Genomic DNA, 17,096 nt, shown 5'->3' with positions numbered 1-17,096 from the left:
TCAATTCCCGTCAAAGAGCTACAATTCCCAGAGTTCCCTGGGAAGTAGGACTGACCATTCAACTTCTCTGAGAACTGTGGCTCTGCGAGGGTCTCCTAACAACTCTCTGTAGCTTTTACAAACTGCTCGAAGTCCCATAATGTCCCTTTCATTGTAAAATGCCTCCCCTTAATCTCTCATCCAAGCTAAACATACCCAGCTCTTTCAAACATTCCTCTAGTGTGAGCCAGGTTGGGACATCCCTAAGTAGGTGATTCGAATCCAGGTCTCCTGGTCTGAATATTCCATCCTCTCCGCTACCCAGCACTAATCCTCTGGTCTCATGACCTACCCGCTTTCTCCCTTTCCCTAGATACACAGTGCTAATGCACTCCCTGTTGCCTCTCCCTTCTTCTGCCTGGAGCATATAGAATAATTTGTTATATTTAGGGGGGTATGCAGATGGCCATTTACGAAGTAGCAACTTGTGGGCATCAATCCATACGAGGAGCCACCATCTGCCTGGAGCATCCGCCCAAGTGCTAAGCTGAGGAGAGCTGTACCAGCTCCTCTGCTTCCCTGGATTCCCTAATTGGTTGCGGAAGTGCGATAAAAACCCTCTCCAGGTGGGCCGGCAGTATGGCTGATCAGCGCCCCAGGTGGCTGCCTGCTCACTGAGGAGTAGTTATCATCTTGGGAAATGGCTCTCTGTATTCCCTCTGTGCTGATGCAGTTTGCTTAACCTTTAGAGCAGTGTTTCCCAACCTTTTTTGGGCAAAGGCACACTTGTTTCATGAAAAAAATCTCGAGGCACACCACCATGCCAGATGGGGAAAGGTCACTTTTTACTTATGTAAAAAAAAATAAAAAAATAGTAACAGCATAGAAGGTAATGGTTAGGCTAGCATCCCTCTTCCAAATATGCTAGGTTTTTATTTGCAGGGACTGTTCTACATGGGAAAGCATTCAGCACTATCATTCTCCCATCTGCCATCTGAATTGGTACTATTCTGGGTCAACTTACTCTGCTGCATGTGTAGATGAAAATGGCACCAAGTGTGGGGGAGGGGGCAGAACAGTTTCAGATACAGGATATTAAGCATACACGTACTTCAGATTGAACTGGTTGCTTGCTTTGCAAGTTTTCATTTCCCAAATGACTGCCTTGGCAAGCGCAATACCTACCAGGCTCAACGCCGGTCTCGCGCTGCCGCTTCCCGCGCTCTCAAGGACCCGGGAGGAAGAAGGCGTGAAGGGAATCCCGAAGGCGCGAAAATCTCGCGCATGCGCAGGCCTTCCGCCTGCGACAGCCCAGTAGGCCGGCCGAAGCGAGCGGCGATGGGATGTGGGAGGGAGCTCGCTCGCCGCCCCGCGTGTGCCTATGTGGGGCACGTTACAGCCCCGTAACGTCAGCGCCACGCAGGCAGCCAGGCAGGCAGACGGCGAGAGCCCCGCACTGGGCAGCCTCTCCTCGCCGTCGCCGCCCCGCCTCTCGCCGCCCGACTCGCCCGCCTCCCTCCCACAGCACACCAGGCAACGTCTCGCGGCACACTAGTGTGCCGCGGAACACCGGTTGGGAAACACTGCTTTAGAGCATGGGTAGGCAAACTAAGGCCCGGGGGCCGGATCCGGCCCAATCACCTTCTAAATCTGGCCCACGGATGGTCCAGGAATCAGCATGTTTTTACATGAGTAGAATGTGTGCTTTTATTTAAAATGCACCTCTGGGTTATTTGTGGGGCCTGCCTGGTGTTTTTACATGAGTAGAATGTGTGCTTTTATTTAAAATGCATCTCTGGGTTATTTGTTGGGCATAGGAATTCGTTCTTTTTTTTTCTTCCAAAATATAGTCCGGCCCCCCACAAGGTCTGAGGGACAGTGGACCGCCTCCCTGCTGAAAAAGTTTGCTGACCCCTGCATTAGAGGGTATCTATGTAAAATAACTCGCATCACATATGGCAGAATTCCTTCGCCGAAGATTTCCTTCGCCGTGTAAAGATTTTCGTAGTGTACCTGAATTGGCTCCCAAACATTTATTCCAACGGGCCAATTGAAAATTGCTTAGGGTCTTGGATGATCACTTAACAATGTTTCTGCTTGTTATAGCAGTTGCAATGTGCTGTGCTAGATGCGGCGTACTTTTTAATTGTATTTTAAATGCTTCTTTTATTTCTAGCATGCTGGGCAGCGTTCAGCTCAGTGAACACACAGTGGAACAACTTCCGCTTGGGCAGCTGGACTCCCCCAAACTCTCCTCCTTTCACGTGTGGCCTGTGGCATTCACAGATCTGCTCTGGAGGGCTTGGGGGACCCCCCAGGACAGATTTAGAGGGGGCCATTTTTTTAATTGTGTTATAGAATTGTAGAGTTGGAAGGGACCCCGAGGGTCATCCTAGTCCAGCCTTTCTCAACCTGCGGGTCCCCAGGTGTTGTTGAACTACAACTCCCATCATCCCTAGCTAGCAAGGCCAGAGCTCAGGGATGATGGGAGTTGTAGTCCAACAACATCTGGGGACCCATAGGTTGAGAACTGCTGTCTAGTCCAACCCCCTGCAATGCAGGAATCTCAGCTAAAGCATCTATGACAGACGGCCATCCAACCTCTGCTTTAAAACCTCCAAAGAAGGAAGTTATTATTTTCATTCCATAAGATTCCATAAGGTGGCATATATGAATGAAAACATGTGCTTTCTATTCTCACAACAGCCTTGTGGAGTTTGTTGTTGTTTAGTGTTGTTTAGTCGTTTAGTCGTGTCCGACTCTTCGTGACCCCATGGACCAGAGCACGCCAGGCACTCCAGTCTTCCACTTCCTCCCGCAGTTTGGTCAAACTCATGCCAGTAGCTTCGAGAACACTATCCAGCCATCTCGTCCTCTGTCATCCCCTTCTCCTTGTGCCCTCAATCCTTCCCAACATCAGGGTCTTTTCCAGGGAGTCTTCTCTTCTCATGAGGTGGCCAAAGTATTGGAGCCTCAGCTTCAGGATCTGTCCTTCCAGTGAGCACTCAGGGCTGATTTCCTGAAGAATGGATAAGAATGGAGTTATGTAGGGTCAAAAAATGATAGGCTCCAGGTCACCCGAAAAACTTTGTGGCTGAATGGAGATTTCAACTCAGGCCTCCAAGATCCTAAGCAGTACAGCACACAGACTCATGATGCAGGCTGCTTATAAACCAGTGTTGATCACTGCTTAAAAAATAAATAAAAAATTGAATTGTTCTCTTTTTCTTTCCCCCCTCCTCTACCTTGCCTTCCCTCCACCTCTTCTTCTCCCTCTCCCATCCCAGGCTGCAAACTCATCTTCCCTCCTTGGGATGGCGGCATCCGCTACCGAGGCTTGACTCGCGAACAGGTCCAGAGTGCCCGCTTCCTGCCCTTCGACTACGAGATCGAATACGTGTGCCGGCCCGAGCGCGAGATCGTGGGGCCCAAAGTGCGGAAGTGCCTGTCCAATGGCACCTGGACGGACAGTGAAGTCGAGAGCCGCTGCTGTGAGTCCCATGTGGCAGAGGGGGAAGAGTTGTTATTCTTAAGTTGTGGGTGAACATATCAGACGACACAGCAATTCTTCAAACAGCTCTTATTTATTCACAGGCCAGAACAGAACTGAACTGAAGGGTTCAGTCAGCCTGCTTATATAGAGCTCCAGTACAACGTAACTGTTACAATTTTCTAAAACTATCCAATCACTGAATGTCACTTTCGATCCCTTATTTGCATAACTATCTACAGTATCCCCCTACTGGCCCAGGGTGAGAACTTCACTACATAACAGTTATTGCCATGCACGTCTTTCCGCTTGCCCCCAGAGCCAGGCCAGGCTGCGGAGAGGGGCTGAACCACTGTCCAGACTTAGCAATGAGTTGGATGAGGGTCAGTTAAGCTGAATCTGAATCTTGGGAAGTGGTCTGGTAGCTCCTGAGGCCGGGGATTTACCTGCTTTGGATGGGATGCCACCCCTCCTGTGTCAGGGGCTGGTCTGAATCAGAAGATTGGGGAATGCAATCGCAGGAAGATCAGATCCTAACAGAAGAGGAAGGGGAATATTCGCCCACCCCCTTTGCTTCCAGTGTCTCCAGAATTATTATTATTATTATTATTATTATTATTATTATTATTATTATTTATTTATTTATTTATTTATTTATACCCCGCCCTTCCCAGTTCAAAAACCGGGCTCAGGGCGGCTAACAACAACGTTAAAACACTTAATTGTAAAATCAGCATAAAATACAGTATAAAAACATGAATAACAATAAAATTCAAAATTCAGAAATCAGTTTAGGGGAAATAAGCATTAGATAATCCCCAGGGCTAGGTGGCTGAATTGGTCCTACTTGGGCCAGCGAGGAGGCCAGGGGAGAATTAGCTGTGGGGTCTCAGAGTGGGTAATCTTCATAAAAGGGGAGGGGGAGGGAAGAGAAAGGAAATAAAAGATCAGGCTGAATTCAAATTAAAGGCCAGGTGGAATAGCAGGGAGATAGGCAGACACGCAAGCTGCACAGTTGAGAGAGGAGCTGCCCAGCTTTGAGATAGTAGCTAAGCAACCAGAATGGAGGGGGCAGCTGGGCAATATATCCGTCAAGAGTGGGAGGGAATCCCCTCTCTCCCCCAAAGTCAGAGGTCCGAGCATGTCAGAGAACAAAGGAAACAGAGGGGGAGGAACTTCCGTTTTGCGCGCTTCTTGCTGCAGAAAGCGCAAGGAGGAGGCAGAGGAGGCAGCTAATGTCTTTGCAGAGAGTTGCCTGTTTGTGCTGGTAACAGAATGCTGTAATAACAAGACCATAAATCTACCAAATGCTCGTTAATTCTTATTGGTGAGCCACCAGAAGGGAGATGGGAACTCCTGTACCTGACATCCTGAAGGCGCAGGTGTGCAGCTGGGGAGCTCTCCTTGATTCAACGGGATCATGTGATGTCCAAGTGTAAATAGCTCTAAGTGAATAATAATAATAATAATAATAATAATAATAATAATAATAATAATAATAATAATAATTTATTTATACCCCACCCATCTGGCTGGGTTTCCCCAGGCACTCTTGGTGGCTTCCAACAATAGATTAAAAATACATTAAAACATCAGTCATTAAAAACTTCCCTAAACAGGGCTGCCTTCAGATGTCTTCTAAAAGTCAGATAGTTGTTGTTCTCTTTGACATCTGGTGGGAGGGCGTTCCACAGGGCGGGTGCCACCACCAAGAAGGCTCTCTGTCTGGTTCCCTGTAACTTGGCTTCTTGCAGTGAGGGAACCGCCAGAAGGCCCTCAGTGCTGGACCTCAGTGTCTTCTGGGTTGAACGATGAGGGTGGAGACACTCCTTCAGGTATACTTATGCTACCAAGCCAAGCTACATACTCTAGTAATCGGGCCATGCTTCTCAAACAACTGCTTATTTCTTTTCCCCTGCAGTGCGCACCTGTCCCAAGATGCATCTGAGTCTGGAGAATGGGCAAGTGCATGTCCGGGCAATTGAGCGGGTGCCTGTGGAGGGCACCTGGGTGGAGTATCGCTGCAATCCTGGCTTCCACCTGGTGGGCAGCCCCCGTAGCAACTGCACCAAGGTGGGCCGCTGGAGTTCCTCCAAGCCTGTCTGCGAATGTAAGTCACAAAGCAGGACAGCGGGTGGAGTGGTTGGATCAGGGCAAATGGATAGATGTCCTGGGTTGGGGGAACGACAACGACAATTGCACCCCCCCCCCAATAATTGAACCATAACCCCTAGATTCTCATTTGTGGAACCAGAAATGTGCAACGAAAAAAGCACAGGTGCTATTATTCCCTCTTTTTCAGTGAGAAGCTGGCCTGCTGCTCCCCTTTCAGTATTTTACCAAATTTTTTGCTCTATAAGACTCACTTTTTCCCTCCTAAAAAGTAAGGGGAAATGTGTGTGCGTCTTATGGAGCGAATGCAGGCTGTGCAGCTATCCCAGAAGCCAGAACAGCAAGAGGGATTGCTGCTTTCACTGCGCAGCGATCCCTCTTGCTGTTCTGGCTTCTGAGATACAGAATATTTTTTTTCTTGTTTTCCTCCTCCAAAAACTAGGTGCGTCTTGTGGTCTGGTGCGTCCTATAGAGCGAAAAATACGGTACTTTCCTTTCACGACCAGCCCCCCCCCGGGAAAATTCCTGTGGACACCCATAACTATATTTGGAGCAGAAAGTTCTCACTCAGAAAAAAAAGTGTGTGGATCTGTGACTCTAGCAGAAGTTTCCGGGAATTTTTAAAATATATAGTTATAATGGGCTTAGAATTAACACCACAACAGCTATGTTTGATACTTTTTTGGTACATGATGCACTCTGGCTCTTGTTCCTCTTCTCTGCTGAGAGAGTAAGGAATGAAATGGTATTTCTATGGGGGGGAACACTCTGGAATATAAGGCACTTGCTTGGGAATTTCAAGAAAACTAAAAATCAGTGCAGTTTTTATACTGGTGATTAAAATCAGTGCAGGTTTGATAGGGTCAGGCTGCCATCTTGATTAAAAAGAGTGACCAATTGTAACTAAACATAGACAAGAACCTGCTCCTGGATCTCAGGAATCATCAAGGAATATTTGGTTATGGTGTCTTGAGAAATGCGCAGATGCATGCCATACACGCAAGCAACTTTCCAAAATATATAGGAGATGAGTTTCAAGAATGAGGTTATGAGAAAGGCTTTGATATGGAAAGAACTGGGGGTGGGGTTCAGGAAAGCCTCTAGTCCCCTGGATTGTGCTAACAAACTGGTGGCCACACAATAGATGGCTGGTGTAAATTTGCACCATTGACAGAGGCTGAAAGTGTATAGCAGGGATGGGAAACTTGTGAGCACCCATATATTGTTGGACTCCCATCACCTGGAGGGTGGCAGTCTCCCTATTCCTGGGGTACAGAAATCACAGTCTCGTACTCCCATCAGGGTCACCCAAGGAGGTAAGGACAAAGGGGAAGAGCTAGGCAAAGAATGAAGAAGGGCTCACCACTTTGGCCCATTATAGTCATTCTCTTGGCATCTCTGTCCTGGCAGAGGCATATTGGTTGGCATAATAGGGCCTTTGCCAAGATCCCTTATTATGAGCTTCCTTATATCTTGCCCTTCCCACAAAGTGGAATTCACAGAGGCTTGCATAAGAGCCCGTCGTGCAGTTAGTTTAAAAGAGGCAATATAAAATTTGATGGCATCAAATGTCATCAAGTAAAACATTAGGAATGGCGGTAAACATCTCAAAAATAACAAAGTAAAGAGAGCAATCAATCACAGGCCTTCTGGAACAGCCATGTCTTGGGCAGACTCTAAAAAGGACAAAATGTCGGACCCTGGTAATTTTTTCTTTTGAGTACACATCCCATTATCCAGTCCCGTAGGCTCTTGAACCTCGCAGGGAAGTGGGCTGTACCCAGTGAAGTTAAGCCGTGACAGGCAAGGCCAGATCAAACAGGTAAAGTCTAGTCTATGTAGGCAAAGCCAAGTCACCCCCAAACAGGCTGGATCAAGGCAGGCCAAGTCTGGTCAGAAACTCTCTTAGGCAGAAAGCAGAGAGAATCAGGACCCTGGACAGCTCCAAGCATCGCTGGAGCTCTTATGTACCAAGCTGGGAGCTAAAACCAACTGAATGCATAGTACACTTTCCACAGAGGAAGTCTCCTTATACTGGCCCTTGCCTGACTTTTCAGTCGTTGTCTTCTGCAGAGTTGGGGAGAGCGAGAGACAGCTGTGGACTCTGAGGGTGATGGTGGGGCTGTGTTATCTGGCCAGGAGGCTCCTGGAAATTGTACTGATGGTTTTCCCCCACTGAGGAAGCAGCCTGAATCTCATGGCCTGGAGTATTCTGCAGCACACTGCAAGGGCCCAGGGTCTGGGGTCATGACATCTATGGAGTGGGGCTGATACCAAAAAGGCCCTGCTCCTGGTGGCTGCTGACTGCGTTTCATACAAAGTGGTACTTGGAGCAAGGCCTCAGATGTTGAACAGAGCATGGGGGGGGGGGAGGACCATATGGAAGAAGGTTGTCCTTAACATACCAGAACCAAAGCAGCTTCCAAAAATAAGCAGGAACTTCATCCTCGGTCTTAATAATAGAAGTTCGCACTTTGGGACTGCAGCTGGGACATGTCTGAGTGATCCATTAAAGTAGATTTATATACCAATTAAATCAATTAAGGTTTATGATCCTAGGTATTTTTAATTGTGCTGACAGGATGATAAGGTTTCCCTCAATTCCGCATCATTTAATCTGTCCTTACAAACTTAATTAAAATTTCTATTAAAAAAAACCCACCCTACCTGCTGTGAAAAACCAGTGGTGGTTCAGACACTCTCCCAGGCCAACTTACCCAGAATGCCTTGCTCTGACAAAGGACCTCTTCCTCAAAGGGAAGCATGGGGTGGGATGGATGCTCTGCATCTCCCCACAAGACCTGGGTGTGTGGGCTGGCCAGCAAAAAAAGCCCATGGAGGCCCCTGGGGTGAAAATTTGCCACACCCATTGCCTGAGGCAGTTGCCTCGGTTTGCCTAATATTGGGGACAGACCTCTCTTTTGGTTCTGATTGCTTTTTCTACCTTGCTCCCTCCTACAGTGTGGCGGCCTCCTGTTTACACACCTGGATCAGGTGAGTTGTGTTCTGACTGCCCTTCCCCCTTGCTCTCCCATGTCTACAAAGATATCTCACCTTCACCCTTCCGCTTTGCCGAATCTTTGCCTTGGCTTGTGTGGCTTTCCTTGTGACAAACAGGTGCCTTCACTTCTTGCAGCCAACTCCAGCTGACCCTAAAGGACCTGATAGTAGACAGAGCTTTGACGCCCCTCCCTGCCCCACTAGGATCCTGAACCCAGTAGTTAGACTCAGGCTGCAAACTTGTACACACACCTGCCTGGCAGCAAGTCCCACTGAACTCAGCAGACCTTACATTTGAGTAGACGTCTGGAGGAGGGCCTTCTGCCCTCTCATGTAGAAAGGAAGGTGCGTTAGCATCACGAGGGACTACATACAGATTCCACATCCCTCCCTAATCCCAGGCTGACCTACATCCCCTGGCTGGAATGACACGCAGCTCAGAGCTCTTCTTGCACCAAGCGAAAGTAGCAGGTTGGTAACGTGGCAGAGATAACAAGCAAGGAGAAGGAATAGGCAAGTGGTTGCTTTAGGGAGAAGATGGGAGTTAAAACGTCGGCTCAGTCTTGTGTCCCTTTTGCTAGGGACTCACCAGATGTTGCTAGACTACAGCTCCCATCGTTCCTGACCGCTGCCCATGCTTGCTGAGGCTGGTGGGAATTGAAGTCCAACAACAACTAGAGAGCTACATGTTTCCCATCTCTACACCAGGGCTAAGGCTGGCCACAAGTGCTGTTACTGTGGTCAAAGTTCGCAGAGGAAAGGAGGCCCAGTGGGAGGATTTGTAGACGACTGATTTATCTGCCTTTAAAAATGAATCCACCACATCCAAATCAATCTGCTTAAATACTTTCTCTTACCAGTAAAATGGTAAGTGTTAAAAGCTCTTTGTGGGCGATTCCATTAAAGGCTGCGAGCGGAGGGGGTGCGTTTTCAATGCTCCTCCATGTCAGCAGGGCGAAGCATTCCTTGTACAGTGGTACCTCGGGTTACATACGCTTCAGGTTACATATGCTTCAGGTTACAGACTCCGCTAACCCAGAAATAGTGCTTCAGGTTAAGAACTTTGCTTCAGGATGGGAACAGAAATCGTGCTCCGGCAGCGCGGCAGCAGCCGGAGGCCCCATTAGCTAAAGTGGTGCTTCAGGTTAAGAACAGTTTCAGGTTAAGTACGGACCTCCAGAACGAATTAAGTACTTAACCTGAGGTACCACTGTATATACAAATACTGTAGATCAAGGAGAAGGCTCGGTGGAAACCTTCCTCCTGATAGGCTAGATTTTCACATGCAGGGAGGTTGAGGTGTGTGAGAGAGAGAGAGAAAGAAAGAACGAACAGGGAAGAGGCAGTATTCAAATATACTGATACATCACATACAACCTGAAATGATACGTTTCAGGGAACTCTCCCCAATTTACTCCTTGAGTGCAGAAACAAGCCTTTGCAATTTAATGAATGAAAGTTACCACCCCAAAGGGAAGGCTCTACATCAGATTGCAGTGGCAGATGCTGTTCCTTTCACCCGAACTAGCTACAAAGAATTCTGGTAACTGTAGTTTGTTAAGGGTGCTGAGAGTTGTTAGGAGACCCCCTGTTCCCCGCACAGAACTACAATCCCCAGAGATCCGCTGGGAAGAGAGGCTGGTTGTTAAACCACTCTGGGAATTGTAGTTCTGTGAGAAGATGAATAGTACAGATGTGACATGGAACATGAGAAATTGTGGACGTTAACCTCTGAGCACACAAAGAGTGCCTTTCCTTCACAGCTGATTGACCTTGGTCAATCCATAGGCATCTTTACCCTGGCCTGTGATGGTGAAGTTACTTTGTTTTGTGGGGTGCCTGTCTTTGGCTGAATTTATACTTTTCAGTTCCATTCGGAACAGTTTTACTGGTTTTATAATCAAAATAGTTTTACTTTCTTTTAAAAATTGTATATTTAGTCGCCGTAACCCACCCTGAAACCCTATAGTGAAGGGTGGCTTAAACACACAAAACCTAATAAAATAATACTGTAACTAAATCTAGGATACAGGATGGCTCAAGGGTTAGAAAACATGGCATTCATTTTACCTAAGTGTAGACCCCACCCTTCGTCCCCAAGGAGTTCAGGATCAGCCCACTTTATCTTCACAACAGCTCTGCGAGGTAGGTTCACCTGATCGAGAGTGCCTGGCCCAAGGTCGTCCCGTGAAGTCCATGACTGCGCATCAATTTGAACCCGGCTCTCCCTTTTCTCGGGACGCGGGCGGCGCTGAGGGTTAAACCACAGAGCCTAGGACTTGCTGATCAGAAGGTCAGTGGTTCAAATCCCCGTGACGGGGTGAGCTCCCGTTGCTCAGTCCCTGCTCCTGCCAACCTAGCAGTTCGAAAGCATGTCAAATTGCAAGTAGATAAATAGGTATCGCTCCGGCGGGAAGGTAAACAGCGTTTCCGTGGGCTGCTCTGGTTTGCCAGAAGCGGCTTAGTCATGCTGGCCACATGACACAGAAGCTGTACGCCGGCTCCCTCAGCCAATAAAGTGAGATGAGCGCCGCAACCCCAGAGTCGGTCACGACTGGACCTAATGGTCAGGGGTCCCTTTACCTTTTACTCCCTTTTCTCAAGCCAACATCTTAACCGTTCCGCTTTAAAACTATCTCTCATCCATGCATCCGAAAGCACCAGCGTCTCTCTTTCAACATGTGCTTACCTTTCCATAATCTTCTGTCTCCCCTGGTTTTAAGGCCATTTCGGGGGGGTTGGCTGCAGAATCAGTTTCATGCTGTGACTCCAGCTGAAAATAGCCTAAAGGGTAAAAAACCTTTCTCTCCCTCTACCCACCCCAGTTTCTGTACCGGCCAGCACTCAGTGTTCCCCATGTATCACTGATGCATCTCAACTGTTGCTTTCAAGGGCAAGAGTCCGTTTCTCCCTCCCCCCCCAAATGTGGGGCGCACCTGCCCAGAATCCTTGATGATTGGCGGTGCTTAACAGAGCAGCCGCCACTGCTGATGTGGCCAGACTGTCTCCATCCGGGCCCATCTGCATGCACACTTCGTCTCTCCGTCAAGCCAGAGCCTTCATGTCACGACGCCACTTCCTCTGTTCTTTCCCTTTGGGTCATTCTTTATGCTGTCAAAAGTCAGATCCTTTTCTCCTCTCACCCGTCAGAAGCTCTCTGGTTTCGAGTCTCTTGACACACATTGTTCACGTGCAACCCCCAACCCCACCCTACAGTCGCCAGGAACTGGTATGGAAGACACCAGCTCTATAGCTTCTCGCTGGGAATCTTCACCCAGGTGGGCTCCAGAAGCCAAGGGAAGCCGCTGCCTGCTGGTTGTGTATCCTGAGAGGCAGCAGTGTTCAAGGGTCTCAGGCCTAGAGGGAGGCCTTTCTCATTGCCTAATAATAATAATAATAATTTATTATTCTCTTCATCATCCTTTATTAGGCATAACACACCACACATTAACAAACAAACATCAATTTATTATTTATACCCCCCACCCATCTGGCTGGATTTCCCTAGCCACTCTGGGCAGCTTCCAACTGAATATTTAAAACAATACAGCGTCAGACATTAAAAACTTCCCTAAACAGGGCCGCCTTCAGTTGTCTTTTAAAAGTAAAATACAGTGGTACCTCGGGTTAAGTACTTAATTCGTTCCAGAAGTCCGTTCTTAACCTGAAACTGTTCTTAACCTGAAGCACCACTTTAGCTAATCGGGCCTCCCGCTGCTGCCGCGCCGCCGGAGCACAATTTCTGTTCTCATCCTGAAGCAAAGTTCTTAACCCGAGGTAATATTTCTGGGTTAGTGGAGTCTGTAACCTGAAGTGTCTGTAACCTGAGGCGTATGTAATCTGAGGTACCACTGTAGTTGTTTATTGCCTTGACATCTGGTGGGAGGGCATTCCAGAGGACGGGTGCCACTACCGAGAAGGCCCTCTGCCTGCTTCCCTGTAACTTGGCTTCTCGCAGCGAGGGAACCGCCAGAAGGCCCTCAGCGCTGGACCTCAGTGTCCGGGCTGAACGATGGGGGTGGAGACGCTCCTTCAGGTATACAGGACCGAGGCCGTTTAGGGCTTTAAAGGTCAGCACCAACACTTTGAATTGTGCTCGGAAACGTGCTTGATCTTTCAAACTAGGCTATTGAACCTGAGACCCTTTGTATGCAAAGCTTTTTCTGTTTCACTGAGCTGCGGCTGTTCCTAATTGATCACCATTTGGCAGCACCTTCACAAGGGTTTTATGCCTGACATCCACACGCAGAGGTGCCCACTGGCCCGAAGGGCAGTGAATCACCTCGGGTCAGTGAACCAATGGCTGGAAATGGCAGGATGGGGGAGTGTGCTCTTGTGGGTTTCCCACAGGCATCTTGATGGCCATTGGGAGAACAATGGACTTGGTGGCCCATTGGCTTCATCCAGGAGTCTCTTTTTAGGTTATATGGTTAGCTCAGTTGGTTAGAGCAGGGTCTGATAACGTCAAGGCCGTGAGCCAACTGTGTACAGTGGTACCTCGGGTTACAGACACTTCAGGTTACAGACTCCGCTAACCCAGAAATAGTACCTCAAGTTAAGAACTTTACCTCAGGATGAGAACAGAAATCGCACGCTGATGGCGTGGTGGCAGCGGGAGGCCCCATTAGCTAAAGTGGTGCTTCAGGTTAAGAACAGTTTCAGGTTAAGAATGGACCTCCAGAACGAATTAAGTTATTAACCTGAGGTACCACTGTATTCCTGCATTGCAGGGGGTTGGACTAGATGGGGGGGGTCCCTTCCAACTCTATGATTCTATATGTTCTTAATCCTTAATTTGTCCCTCAAACAGTGGAGGCTGATCCAGTAGGGATATGGGGCACTGCCCTAATAGCTTCAATCTGGCCTTGGCCAGCCTGACCTGCCTGCCTTCTAACTTCCCACAGCATTGCAGGGGGTGGAGAAGAGGACCCTGACGGTCCCTTCCAACTCTATGATTCTATTATTCTGTTCCAGGGAATGACAGCACTGCCTGTCAGCTTCCTCCTCCTGAGAAATCAACAGGAAGGAGGAGAATGAGTCGGCTCCACCTCACATTGGCTCTAGCGCCACCTACTGGCTGGTTCCCTGCCTTCTGCCCTACCAGTCCCAATGGGCACTAGCCAACACTGCCATCGGAGTCCGTGTTAGATTTACAAGTCAAGTTTCTTTGAGTCGGGGCAATTCTTTACCTGCTCCCCTCCAACCCTGCTGCTTCCTGCCGTTCAGACAGGCTACTAGTGCTGCGGAGCTTTGAACCTGAGGTCTTTGGGGTGTTGTCCATGAGATCAAAACTAGGCTTCATCGTACTGATTTGCAAGGCTTGTGTGTGTTCTGAACAAGCGCAATAAAAGCAGAGAACCTGCTGCTAGATACACAAGTTCAGCACATCTTCACAATCCCATTTTTGTGGCATGTGGGTTTCTGCATTTGTGACCCTTCTAGCTCTGAGGATCCATATGGAATGTTGTGGGAAATGTCTCTTAAGATGCACACGGCCATCAGCCTCGCGATGCCAGATATGGACACCTGAGCAGGAATGTGTACAAAAGAGAAAGTTTTCTAAGAAGGGAAAAGATCAGGGGCTGGGGAGGCTTGAGCCTGTCTTCCCCCCTAGAACAACCTTTCTCAACCTGTGGGTCCCCAGATGTTGTTGAACTACAACTCCCATCACCCCTTGCTAGCAAGGCCAGAGCTCAGGGATGATGGGAGTTGTAGTCCAACAACACCTGGGGACCCACAGTTTGAGAACCGCTGCCCTAGAAGCTCTGATGCACTGTGTTGGCTAAAAGAGAGCATGCTGGCACTGGAAGGTCACTGGAAGCTGTCTGATATTGAATCTGACCATTGCTCCATCTAGCTCACCCATGACTTTCCAGGGTTTCATGCAGAAGTCTTACCAACCCTGTGGGAATGTTCAGGGATGCAGGAGAGGATATATTATTTGATTACAGCCTTTCCAACTTGTGTAAACAAGTTCACAATATAGCAGAGTAACATTCCCCATTTTAAACTTACAGCGGATGTGTTTGCTCAGGCTCGCTAAAGCCTCTATAATAACTGTTCTGGTATTTACCCCTTATTCCTCATAAAAAATAAGACACGACACAGTCTTCTATAAAAGTATAAAAAGAGTTTACTCACATTCTGTTCACAATCGGATCCCAGAAGGCAGACTTAGCTTAGAAAAGTAACATACACCTGGAAACTATCTCATAAGGAGACAGTCCCTTTGTCCTCTCTTGGCTGGAAGCCAGGAGAGCATCTTTGGCTAAGCAGATGTTGCTTCTTCAACGCATGTTGTCAAAAAGAGAGAGATGGCTTCCCTGCCCTATGCTTTTGTCATTATCTGCACAGGTGAGGCCACGCCCACCTCTAGTCACATGCAGAGGAAGTCTGTCCCAGTCCAGAAGGAAACAGGAAGTTTACCTGCTGGCTGGACAAACGTTCCTCCCCATGTGTAAACATGTTCACTCTAGGAATGTTGTACTTGACTGCTCTTGTGTTTCACATCCCACAACCCCAAGAATGCCAGGGGTTAAACCTGGGACCCTAAGCCCTCAAAGCAGGTGATCTACCAGCTGAGGTGCAGCTCTTCCCCTGCCTGCAGTAGGTAATATTCTTTTCTCTACAAAAATTAGGACCAATACCCATATTTTAAAGTTCTCAGCCTTGGCCATTAGGATGCACACCATTCTGATCGCTTCCGCCGTATATCAGAGATGGGTTTTGGGCTACAGAGACGTGGGTTTGAAAGCCAACTCAACCATGAAGCTCAAGGGAGGTGGCCTGACAGCATACAGGCAGCCGGTGCAAGCCTTCAAGCTCTGGAGAAATGTGCCAGCGATAGTCTGCCCCCACCAGCAGTCTAGCCACCATCTGGACTGGTGCACAAGTGGCAGCCTCCAGACCAGGCCCAAGCATTGTAATAATTGAGCCTTGAGGTTATTAATGCATGAAACTGTATACGTTCCAGCTGGAGCACAGATTTATATATATATACACATGCTATGGGAAGGCTGTTTTTGGGGTTAGAATTGTGCTGTTAATCGACTTCCGGTGCTGCGCGGACGCGCTACAAGCGGGGGTTTTACCGAGAGGGAAAACCCCGGGCTATTTTGGAGGTTAGGGGGTGCCCCAGGGCGCGGAGGCCCCCCGAAAATATCTCTGGAGGGTGTTCAGAGAACCTGGTTCCCGTAGCGACGGAAAGCGAGCGGCTTGGTCGTCAGGTAGCCCCGAATCTGGAGCGAAGAGTACGGCGGTGCTGCTCAGCGGTCGAGGGAAGCCATTACCGACCTCCATTTAGCGAAGCCCCGAGCTTGGTGCGAAAGCGCCGCATTCTCACGCAAAGAAACTCCGACCTAAAACCTTTATATAATTGTGAGAATATCAGCAAGGAAGTCGAGAGGAGAACAGAGAAGCAAGCGGAGTTCAGCCCGAAACGAAATCTGCTTACCACAGCGCGACTTCAGTGCTGGGAAAAGCGAAAGTGAGTTGCCTTGACGGACACTTTGTTTCTCTCCCTTTCTACCTCCCTTACCAAAAGAACGTTATTTAGAGACTAAGTATCAAAGAACTGGCGGGAGGAAAGAGGAGACCAGGGGTAAACAGCTGCAACTAAGAGTCCTTGAGGAAACGGAGGAGGAAAAGACGAAAGGAGCTTCTCTCTCCTGTTTTGAACTTGAAAGATAAAGGAGAGGTGAGCCGGAAGAGAAAGCTCCATTATTGTTAGTAGACTGTGGAGTGTGGAGGATTGAGGAAAAGGGTGCTGATATCCACTTCTGTTGCAAGGGGAAAACATATATACTTTGGTCTTTCTGTATAAATATCCCCCTCCCATCCACCTTTCCTCTCCTCTTTAAGACTGTTGGTAAGATAGAAAAGACTGATCGCGTGGAACGTTCTCGAAAAAAGGAAACAGTTATACCTTGGAAGAGACTTGGTGACCCCTAGCGGACAGACTAAAATTAATGGAGTTAATTTATTGACTCTCTACTACGTCCCTACCCCTCCGGTTTTTTTTTCTTTCTGTATTATCTTATCCCACCTCTCTTAACAGATTTTGGTTTGTTTGTGTATTGAGTTAGAGGAACCGCTCTGGGCAGAAAAGGGTAATGTTGGGGAGTGTCTTGTGATTGGTAAATGCCTAAGCGGGAAATAATATATCAATACAAAGTTGTTAGTAAAAGAGGGAGTTGTGGAGGTGGGAGATAGAGTACGGTAAGGGGAGACGGAGAAAATATAGGAACAAAAGATGTCACATACGGTGAAGAAAGGTATGAATGGGGGGACCCCTGGAGAAAGGAGGGGATCCAAACAAGAACCTGATTCTAAGACAGATATTATGAAAATGCTACTGGAAATTAAACAGAGTCAAAATAACTTAGAGCAAAAGTTAGAGCAGGTAGATAGTAAAATTGGTAATATGGACAAAAAAATTGATGAAACAGTAAATGAAATTAAAGGTCAGATTAAAGAAATATTTAAAAGAACGCAAAATGTAGAGGAAGGGATGAAG

General features: G+C 48.0%; 1 protein-coding gene across 1 annotated transcript in view; it reads left to right on the top strand.

The window, feature by feature from the left end:
• GABBR1 (gamma-aminobutyric acid type B receptor subunit 1) overlaps positions 1–17,096 on the top strand; it is a 187,509-nt gene that overhangs the window by 106,123 nt on the left and 64,290 nt on the right. The window contains exons 4-6 of the mRNA XM_081181814.1: positions 3,267–3,470; positions 5,391–5,579; positions 8,543–8,575. Of these exons, the coding sequence (XP_081037940.1) occupies positions 3,267–3,470; positions 5,391–5,579; positions 8,543–8,575 (426 nt within the window). The remainder of the gene's footprint in view (positions 1–3,266; positions 3,471–5,390; positions 5,580–8,542; positions 8,576–17,096) is intronic.

Source organism: Podarcis bocagei, assembly GCF_964188305.1.
Source record: "Podarcis bocagei genome assembly, chromosome: 2".
NCBI classification, from domain to species: Eukaryota; Metazoa; Chordata; class Lepidosauria; order Squamata; family Lacertidae; genus Podarcis; species Podarcis bocagei.
Note: the sequence above shows the minus strand (reverse complement) of the source record. Positions and strands in the feature narration are given on the sequence as shown.